General features: G+C 40.6%; 1 protein-coding gene across 2 annotated transcripts in view; it reads right to left on the reverse strand.

The window, feature by feature from the left end:
• kpna6 (karyopherin alpha 6 (importin alpha 7)) overlaps positions 1 to 6,576 on the reverse strand; it is a 14,319-nt gene extending 7,743 nt beyond the window's left edge. The window contains exons 1-6 of one of the 2 annotated variants that reach the window (XM_063010072.1): positions 6,484 to 6,576; positions 2,237 to 2,373; positions 1,489 to 1,584; positions 1,226 to 1,325; positions 752 to 846; positions 506 to 637 (exon numbers count right to left, since the gene is read on the reverse strand). In XM_063010072.1, the coding sequence (XP_062866142.1) occupies positions 506 to 637; positions 752 to 846; positions 1,226 to 1,325; positions 1,489 to 1,584; positions 2,237 to 2,373; positions 6,484 to 6,490 (567 nt within the window). In that variant the 5' untranslated portion in view covers positions 6,491 to 6,576. Of the gene's footprint in view, positions 1 to 505; positions 638 to 751; positions 847 to 1,225; positions 1,326 to 1,488; positions 1,585 to 2,236; positions 2,374 to 6,111; positions 6,177 to 6,483 lie in introns of those variants that run through there. The other variant, XM_063010080.1, reaches the window with a different exon arrangement.
• Between the last annotated feature and the right edge of the window lie 4,528 nt (positions 6,577 to 11,104).

Consider the following 11,104-nt stretch of genomic DNA (forward strand, 5'->3'; position numbering starts at 1 on the left):
GCTGTGTCTGATCCACTCATACCAGCACAACACACACTAACACACCACCACCATGTCAGTGTCACTGCAGTGCTGAGAATCATCCACCACCTAAATAATACCTGCTCTGTAGTGGTCTAGTCGTATCCAATTACCCGATTGTATTACGCTTCCACTCTACAGATGCTAATCTCCACTTCTGATTGAGGAGAGCCGTGACATGTCACCTCTGACACATTTTCGGCATTTAGCAGATGCCGTTATCCAAAGCGACTTAAATAATTTAGACAGTGCACAGTCTAAGCCATAGAGGGCCCAAAAGCAGCAACCTGGCCGTGGTGGTGCTTGAACCAGTACCTTCTGATTACTAGTCCAGTACCTTAACCACTTGGCTAACGTCCCAGAAAAAAAGAGTAGCTGTTCTAGTACCATTAATTTTTGACATGGAATGTCCAACAAGCTCATGGTCAGGTGTCCAAATACTTCTGACCATACAGTGTAGACATGAACTGTATCGATTCGTTACCTGTTCCTGGACGTCCTCAAACTCAGAGTTGAGCAGCTGAATGAACACGGGCACGGCTCCTGCCTCGATGACGAACTTAGTCTGCTGGGACGTCCCGGAGGCGATGTTGGTCAGCGCCCATGCTGCCTCAAACTGAGGATGAAAACGGTTAGATAAAAACACAGTTTCTTCGAGTCACGCAGGTGAAGCAGTAGATAAAACCACGAGCGTCATTTGTGATCCGAGTGCTGCTAGGTGTGATTTTACCTGTAATGTGCAATCGGTGCTTTTCTCAAGGAACTCCACAAATCTGTTCACCACTCCGGCTGTGCTGATCACCTCGTTAATGGGTGGATTCGGCTCTGAACGAAGCACAACACAGTTTTAACACAGGAACAGTTATATTCTTCAAATGTTCTGCAATAACCCCTAAATGATGCATTGTATGAACAAAAGTATGTGGACACTGCTCATACTGACTGAACTGCTAACAGGTATATAAAAATAATACAAGAAATAATTGTCTGCTGCAGGCACTGCCAACTGTGCCTGCTAGAGGGCGCCCAGACACCTGGTAGCAGAGCTAAGATTCGAACCAGGAAGTTCAGAATCCCAGCTCTGGTGGACTAGCGAAATATCCCACTGAACCACCTGGGTGTCCCAATACTTTTGTCCATATACTGGACGTTCCTGCTGTATCCAGTGATTAATGTAGGTTCGAGGTACTTGAGAGTACAATACCTTTGGACAGTAGTTTTCTAAACTGTTGTGTTGTAACCAGTTGCAGTTCAGGATCGTCTGAGAAGAGCATTTCCACCATTTCCTTCGTGATGACTCCTTCCTAAAACGGGAAGATCACAGAACAAGCGTACGATGCTGACACGTTCAGTTTATGCCACATGTTCAATTTAAGAGTGCATGATTGGTGAGTGTATGCGCTTAACGATTTGACTCAGGAAACTTTGCAAATAGGAAACATGAAAAAATGAACGGCTTCGACTCACGGTTGCTGTGCTGGAGCTGATGTAGGAGTCCATGAGAGGACTGTCGAACATTCCTCCGTCCTCATTCAGCAGCTCCACGTTTCTCCTCTTAAACAACTGTAGATAAAAACAGGACAGTGAAGTGGACGTATTTTATGTCTAATCAGCTACATTAGACAGGAACAGTAAAAAAAAAATAGCAAAAAAAAAAAGAAATGAAAGTGGGGATAGGCAAACAACCTCTATTAGCTCACCTGGTGATGTCTGTTTATCTGTTTATTACTTTTATTTTCATCGTTTCTGGACAAAACTAAAGAAATTATAAAACTAAAGTAGTGGATTTTCTCTTTTACAAATATTCTTTATAATATTACAAATCTCGTTCGACAGTGTTACATTAGTTCAATATATACAGATCTTGGCTGTACAGAGTCTGAGAATGACAGTCAGTTGTGTGTAGTTACAGCAAAAGTTTAGAGCAGCGTAACCACACAAACTGAGGTGTTTACATTTCGATCCCTTCCACATCAGCCTGCTAAATGTATGAACTGCACAGCTGTATGTATTATCTGAAACATATACATACGGGGCTGGTATGAGCAGGTACTCAAGATAAAGAAGGTTTACTAGGTGTGACATCCCAGTAATCATCACATCACTGAGTAAGCTGCGAGATAATTCCTTGTTAGGTCCAGATGCAAGAGTTATTATACAATTAAATATTTGATAAAACAGGTTCCCTGAGAGACCGACACCATGGACAGCTTACCTGCTGTTCTCGTTTCTGTTTCCTCAGCTGAATGCCTTCCTCCTCGCGTCTGCGCCGCATCTCCTCCAGGTTAAGTGCTTTGTTCTTGTAGCGATTCATCCTGCAGTTATTATCCTTCGCAGGACTTGCTGACGGCTCTGTGAGACAAGACGAACCAAAATGTGACGACAGGCCAAACAATCACCAGCAGCAGGGGCTGTGTGGGACTTCAAATGATCCTGGAAAACACACCTTCTGCACTTTCATCTTTTGGAAACTCATATACTCTCTTTATGAATTCTCACCTTTTTCTCCCTTTTAGCGCATCCAATTGGCCGATTGCTTCATGCTTTCTCTCCACCAATGCCGATCCCTGCTCTGATTGAGGAGAACGAAGCTAACCCACGCCCCCTCCGACACGTGGGCAGCAGCCGTATGCATCTCGTCACCTACAGTGCAGTGCAGCTCAGCGTTGTGTATGGAGAGACACACCCTGAGAGCACTCTTTTCTCATCTCTGTGCAGGCGCCATCAATCAGCCAGCAGCCAATCCGGCTTAGTCCCGCCCATATCTGAACAACAGGTCAATCGTTGTCCATGTGGCCGCTCAGCCTTAGCCGGCAGGCAGAGCTGAGGCTCGATATGATGTATTCGAGATCCCAGCTCTGGTTCCAGCGTGTGCTTTTACTGCTGCGCCACCTGAGCGGCTACGGTTCTATTTTTACCTGGACATTGTTGTTTTTTGTTCAAACTCAAAGCACAACATAATTTTGCCCTGTGTCACAATGCAAGGTGAATAAAGACATGGTTTGATAGAGAAACTCCAGTGGCCTGCACACACAAAGTCTTGACCTTAACAGCCCCTCAAAACACCTTTAGAATGAATCGGAATGACAACCGCAAGCTCAGAAATGCAATCTTAACTCAATGAGCAAAAAATCTGATCAAGCACAGTCCAAATTCAGTGGAGAGTATACAGAAAGAGGTGTGTACACTTCTGAATGTATAGAGTTTATATATTTTACTTCTCTGGGAAATACATAAATTGTTCCTTTGTTTAGAACATGATAAATTACACTTTTACATCTTAAGTGGGCAGATTAACAACCTGCTGTTAAGAAATGTCATCAGCATTATTAAATAAACAAACCCCTCGCTGTGAGAGAAGGTGCAGACTAAGACCTGACTGCTTCACAACACTTCAGCATATTTTTCTGCACACTCATCCTTCTGAGAAAAAGCCTCCTCGCTTTCCATGTGGTACCTATTTACTTTTTCCGGTAAACGAAGACGGACTACCGGCTCGCTCAGTCGGTGCACCAGAACAGTTATAGCTGTGCATTACGTGTGACACCAAAATAGCAGAGTGGCGCAGGTCCCAGTCACCACAGCCTTTTCAAATCACCATGCTCATGTTTGCCTGGTGGAAAAATGATGTGAGGCCACAGACTGGAGGAAAAAGAAAAACATGATCTGCCTAGATGATCAGTGAGAGGAAACCAGTATTCAACCAGTTCGGTTTCTATTATTATAAGTCTATATATCCACTTCCCTTCAGCTAAAAATAACTACAACAAAGTCAGGAAGAGCTTACATACCAGCAGCATCTGAGTTATTTATGATGAGCATGTTTAGTCAGTGCTTTTAATAAACTGTTCATTACTGACGCTGTTTAAAGTCCACATTCTGATGCTGAACTGCTTTTGCTCAGTGATTATGTTTTACAATAATGTTCTATATTACTATTCTACCTTACTGTTTTACACTCCTATTCTACTTTACTGTTACTGTTTTACACTCCTATTCTACCTTACTGTTACTGTTTTACACTCCTATTCTACCTTACTGTTATACATGTTTGAGCTACATTAGTGTTACTGTTTTACACTACTGTTCTATATCACTGTTACTGCTCTACATTATTGTTTTTGTTCTACATTACTGTTCCTGTTTTATATCAGTTACTGCTCTACATGAATATTCTACATTACTGTTACTGCTCTACATTACTGTTTTACACTACTATTCTACATTACTGTTCCTGTTTTATATCAGTTACTGCTCTACATGAATATTCTACATTACTGTTACTTACTGCTCTACATTAATGTTACTGCTCTACATTACTGTTTTACACTACTATTCTACATTACTGTTCCTGTTTTATATCAGTTACTGCTCTACATGAATATTCTACATTAATGTTACTGCTCTACATTACTGTTTTACACTACTATTCTACATTACTGTTCCTGTTTTATATCAGTTACTGCTCTACATGAATATTCTACATTACTGTTACTTACTGCTCTACATTAATGTTACTGCTCTACATTACTGTTTTACACTACTATTCTACATTACTGTTCCTGTTTTATATCAGTTACTGCTCTACATGAATATTCTACATTACTGTTACTGCTCTACATTAATGTTACTGCTCTACATTACTGTTTTACACCACTATTCTACATTACTGTTACTGTTCTACATTAATATCCTACATTACTGTTACTGTTTTATATTACTGTTACACATTAATATTCTACATTACTGTTTTACATCACTGTTACTGTTCTACATTACTGTTGCTGTTCTACATTTTTTATCTACATTAGTGTTAATGTTTTACACTGTTCTACATTACTGTTCTATATTATTGTTCTACATTACTGTCACTGTTTTACATTACTGTCACTGTTGGGCACGGTGGCTAAGTGGTAGCACTGTCGCCTCACAGCAAGAAGGTCCTGGGTTCGATCCCCAGGTGGGGAGGTCCGGGTCCTTTCTCTGCGGAGTTTGCATGTTCTCCCCATGAATTTGTGGGTTTCCTCCCACGGTCGAAAAACATGCAGTCAGGTTAATTGGAGACACTGAATTTTCCTATAGGTACCCGGCTGCTAGGATGCATAAACCAGTGCATTGTAGTGCCGGTCCCAAGCCCGGATAAATAGGGAGGGTTGTGTCAGGAAGGGCATCCGGCTTTACATTAATATTCTACATAACTGTTACTGTTCTACATTACTGCTCTACCTTACTGTTACTGTTCTACATTACTATTCTACCTTACTGTTACTGTTTTACACTACTATTCTACCTTACTGTTATTGTTTTACATTCCTATTCTACCTTACTGTTACTGTTTTACACTACTATTCTACCTTACTGTTATTGTTTTACATTCCTATTCTACCTTACTGTTCTACATTACTGCTCTACATTGCTGTTACTGTTCTACATTACTATTCTACCTTACTGTTACTGTTTTACACTACTATTCTACCTTACTGTTACTGTTTTACACTACTATTCTACCTTACTGTTACTGTTTTACACTACTATTCTACCTTACTGTTTTACACTACCATTCTACCTTACTGTTATTGTTTTACATTCCTATTCTACCTTACTGTTTTACACTACCATTCTACCTTACTGTTATTGTTTTACATTCCTATTCTACCTTACTGTTCTACATTACTGCTCTACATTGCTGTTACTGTTTTACACTACTGCTCTACATTACTGTTATTACTCTATATTACTGTTACTGCTTTACATGAATATTCTACATTAGTTACTGCTTTACATTAATATTCTACTTTACTGTTTTACATTACTGTTACAGCTTTACATATATTTACATTTAAATTTCAAATTTTTTGCATTAGAGCCTTTTATCCAAACCAACTTCGAGTAGTAGGACAGTATACAGTCTAACTAAATGAGGGTTAAGGGCTTTACTTAAGGGCCCAACAGTGGTGGGGTTTGAATCAGCGACCTTCTGATTACTAGTCCAGTAGCTTAACCGATAGAATTTAACCATTGCTGTATGCACATTTCTAACGCAGCTAATTTTCTGAAAATCAACATTAAGGATATAAAAAAGTAAAAGACCTGAATTTTAATCATTCAGTCACAGTAAAAGAACAGCTGCAGAATTCATGACTGACACAAATCATCTGAAAACTTCTGACATCAACCGAATATCAATAATGCACTAAGGTTTCACTGTACAACACAACCCGGACTGTATCCCAAATCACATCCTACATCCCTACATTAGAAGTCTTAATAAAAGACGTAATCATGTACTTTGTACCCTATCTAGTGGACTTTGAATCCTACTCAGAGGCATTTGGCACAGAACCAAACACAATGGCGGTTATTAATGATGTAACTGAGCTAGATGCAATATATACGGTATAAAACACTAAATAATATAACAAGAGGAACACATAAAGACAAACAGATATACTAGGACCTCACCCATCATGTTGTCTGTATAGAAAACGAGTTTAAATGATCTGTAATTATCTAAGTACAATAATCCTTTCTCCCTCCGGCTCTGCTATAAATCGCTCCGCACAAACAATATGTCGGAGAACTACGGAACGCCTACAAGGACTAACTTAACGAAACGAGTATACACCGATGACCCCCGCACATGCGCAGTTCACGCAAAACAGTAGCGTCCACAAACACAAACACTGAGGGGTTTAAAAACAAAATTAGACCCAGTATAATGCGTCCAAGTGTCCAAGTCCAATCGTTTTCACAAACACTAAGGGGTTTTAAGTTACATGGGCTACATACAGTAGCAGACTAGACTAACCAGGACTAGACCAGCAGGAGGCAGCACCAGACTGACTAAAAAAGCACTAACCAGCAACTGACCAGCAAGAGCCCAGCACTCACCAGTCCAAACTGAATCAAATAAAAGCAAAATAAAGAAAAACAAGTAACCTTAAGATGTACACAAGCTTATTAGCTTCCACATGGTTCACAAATAATCAGTTAAACAAAAGCAAAAGACCAAATTAGCATTTCATTTACGTAACTTAGCAGGCATGATAGAATAGAACGCCTTTATTTGTCATATATACATATACAGTACATACGTGCAGTACAATTAAATTCTATATTCGTCTATCCCAGCTTGTTTAGAAGCTGAGGTCAGAGCGCAGGGTCAGCTATTGTACGGCGCCCCTGGAGCAGAGAGGGTTAAGGGCCTTGCTCATGGGCCCAACAGTGGATTTGAACTCTCAACCTTTCAGTTGATAGCCCAAAGCTTTACCCACTAGGCAACCACTGTCCCAATGATGATGGCACATCAGGTAGTGTAGGTGTAGCTTACATTTACATTTGCAGCATTTAGCTGACATACAGCGACATATAGTACTGTGTCAGTATTCAATCTAAGCAATTGAGGGTTAAGGGCCCTGCTCAAGAGCCCAACAGTGGCAGCCTGGCAGTGGTGGGGCTTGAGGCAGCAACCTTCAGATTTTTAGTCCAGTATCTTAATCACTAAGCTAGCTCAGCCTTAGGAACCTGGTACGTATAGTTTTATATGAGTGTGGGTGTGTGATGCCCTTTGACAGCCTAAAATCAACATACACTGTCATGCCATGGAAGTTTAATGACTTCTGCAACTGTTTTTCTGTGACCGTATGTCTTTTGTCCTTAGAAAAATAATATAATAATATAAAATATTAATTCCATTTAAACATTGTTAATTCTGACTGCTATGAAATTAATAGATGTTCTTTACAAGTGTGTTACGCTGCATTACATTTGGACTTGGAGGAGCTGTTGCATAAGCTCAGAGAAATGCAGAGCCGGACAATCTACTTATACCATTTGTAGCAATAGTAGGACTATTATGTATGACGAGTATGTGTTAGTACGTGTATTCTATATACCTTATACTACTTGGGGCAGGTTGTAGCCTAGCCTAGCGGTTAAGGTACTGGACTAGTAAGCAGAAGGTTCCTGGTTCAAGCCCCACCACTGCCAGGTTGCCAGTGTTGAGTCCTTAAACAAGGCCCTTAACCATCACTTGCTTGGACTGCATACTGTAAGTCGCTTTGGATAAAAGTGTCTGCTAAATGCCTAATAAAGTACTTATTAAATAATTAGTTGAACCAAATTTTAATTAACAAGTAAAAGGCTAGGACCACATGGGTGTCAGAACAGTGCTAATACCTCAAAAATAATGTCAAATGAATGGAAACAAAAAGCTGGCACAGGGATGCAGTGACTGTCATAGAATTTTAGAGTCAGTGGTTCATAAGAACAAGATCAAGCAGCAGACACATTGGGACAACGATGCTGCAGACTTGCAGAGGGTGAAAATGACTCTACACTAACCAGGATGAGTGCCAACTTACTTGAATGTCACTCAACAGCTGTAGGATGGCATCAGGTGACCTAGAAAAGGACATGAAATAGCATCGGGGTACACTGCAAGGTGATGTCTTTGTGAAGGATGCACAAATCAAGCCACATTCAAGGTTATCCTGGAAGAATAGGACTCCAGGACAATGCTCTATGACAGAAGAATCAAGGTGAGGACCAGATCAGCACCCTGTCATGGTTAGCCCAAACTCCAAACCTCAATCGAATTAAAAATGTCAGAAATGTGATTAAGAGAAAAATGGATAGTCGCAGGCCATCAATCAAAGTTAAGCTGCTTAAGTTTTTGCAGCAGAAGTAACATAAAGTCACCAAACAGCAGTGTGAAAGACTGATGGAGAGCATGCCCAGGTGCATAAAGGCTGGGATTAAAAATCGGGGTTGATTTCTTTCATCCTTTAATAGAAATGTATATAAAGTATATGTTTTCATATGCTTTCTATGCTTATCTATTTATGGTTAATACCATAGGTGGTATTACCTCACCAGTCAGTGTAAAGTTGGACATTTATTAGTATTAAATAGTTCAGATTGGTCACTGAAACCCAACACTTTAAAACAATAGTACTTTTAGTGATTTTCAGTTCTCCAGACATGCTGACATTTAAAAATATGATTATATTGCACCTGCCAAAACGTCTGTGAAGTTTCAAAGATTAAGAACTTTTTATGATTCCAAATTGGAAAGAATATCAGGCCTGAACTTGTATATGTCAGCACTATAATAGAAAAGAGATCCATAGAGATCCAAGTATAGATATTTATAAATGCCAGACATCAAGCCTCAAAGGAGAATTTCACTGGAGTGCAATATAGTGTAACGTGAAATATCAGTAGTTGCAAAGTCCAGTGTTGTTAGCTTTGAGTGTTTATTAGTCTCACAGAACCAGACATCTTCTCTAACGAGATTTGAGATTTGGGGACCTCAAAGGACCGGCCGCAGTAAATATTTAAACAGCCGTCTATGCCTCCTGAAGGTAACGTTAAAAGTGAGAACGGTAGAATGCACAACACTGTGCAAAGTAGTCTGTCTAATGTCTAATGAACGCAGCACAAATGGTATAGTTACAAAATACAACTAGAGAATCACTTTATTGTGTTAGTATTTAAAATAAATATAAACATTTGGCTTAAGCTTTATTTAAAGTACCTTTAAATGGGTGCAGGCAAACTAGCCCTGTTTATATAGACACAGAGGAATCATTAACATGATATGCCACCAGTTTTTTTACACCACCACATTGTTAGCAGTTGCTGTATGTTTAATTGTGCCTGATTGTAAATATTTCTGGAGTTTTTAAATACCGTGTCCACTCACTGTCCACTCTATAAGACACTCCTACCTAGTTAGTCCACCTTGTAGATGCAAAGTCAGAGACGATCGGTCATCTATTGCTGCTGTTTGAGTTGGTCATCTTCTAGACCTTCATCAGTGGTCACAGGACGCTGCCCACGGGGCGCTGTTGGCTGGATATTTCTGGTTGGTGGACTATTCTCAGTCCAGCAGTGACAGTGAGGTGTTTAAAAACTCCATCAGCGCTGCTGTGTCTGATCCACTCATACCAGCACAACACACACTAACACACCACCACCATGTCAGTGTCACTGCAGTGCTGAGAATGATCCACCACCTAAATAATACCTGCTCTGTGGTGGTCCTGTGGGGGTCCTGACCATTGAAGAACAGCATGAAAGGAGGCTAACAAAGCATGCAGAGAAAAAGATGGACTACAGTCAGTAATTCTCTATAGTAAGTGGAGCTGATTAAATGGACAGTGAGTGTAGAAACAAGGAGGTGGTTTCAATGTTAAGGCTGATCGGTGTAAATATGAAGGTAAATTGTAATTATCATGTACTTTAACATGCATTAGGACGATATAACAAGTGTAATCCAGGAAACCCTTAATACATTTGGTCTTCTCATTTTTACATTCTCACCTACATAGCAAGTCCAGAAGATTATTACTAACTGAATATCAACAACATCTTTGAAAAAATGCCAACAAACCCCCGTCTTCTGATTTACAATACTAATAAGCAGCCGGGCATGAACAGGAGAAGAGGAACTGACTGGCTGTAACACTGAAAACCTGTTGGAGGATCCCACGAGCACACACTTCTGTGCGGCGCTAATAAAGCCGGGGTGAGATAGCAGACGAGGCAGGCCCAGTCACTGAGAAGAGGCGTTTGAGCGGGGAAGAAGCCATACATCTTTATTAACAAATATGAAATTAAATCCGCAGCCTCTCACCTCCACTCGGCTTTATCTGCCTCGGCAAGGTGCTGAGAGAGATAGCGGTGAGTGCGAAGCAGCGGTGGAGGAATCGCCGCATGACAGCGAGAGGAGAAATTCTTCAGATATTTGTGCTATCACAAGCGCACGAGATGAGTTTGGGTGGAAACTGAATCCCACCAGGTCTGATTGAGTCCTCGTGAGCTGCAGGGTTGAGTGACAGTTTCTGATTCAGCTGTCAGAGCTTCAGCTTCGTCAGAGTTTTCAGTTCTGTTTCATTTAAACCCAAAAATTAGGTTTTACCTGCAGTTTTTTTTCTCCCCAATTTTCTCCCTTAATCTAGTCGTCCAGTTACCCTGAATGCGTCCTCTATACTGATTCGACCCTTCACCGCTGACTGAGGACGCCTCTCAACTGACATACTCCCCCTCCGGCACGTACACTCAGTATAGACTGCATTTT

Source organism: Trichomycterus rosablanca, chromosome 2 (genome assembly GCF_030014385.1).
Source record: "Trichomycterus rosablanca isolate fTriRos1 chromosome 2, fTriRos1.hap1, whole genome shotgun sequence".
Taxonomy (NCBI): domain Eukaryota; kingdom Metazoa; phylum Chordata; class Actinopteri; order Siluriformes; family Trichomycteridae; genus Trichomycterus; species Trichomycterus rosablanca.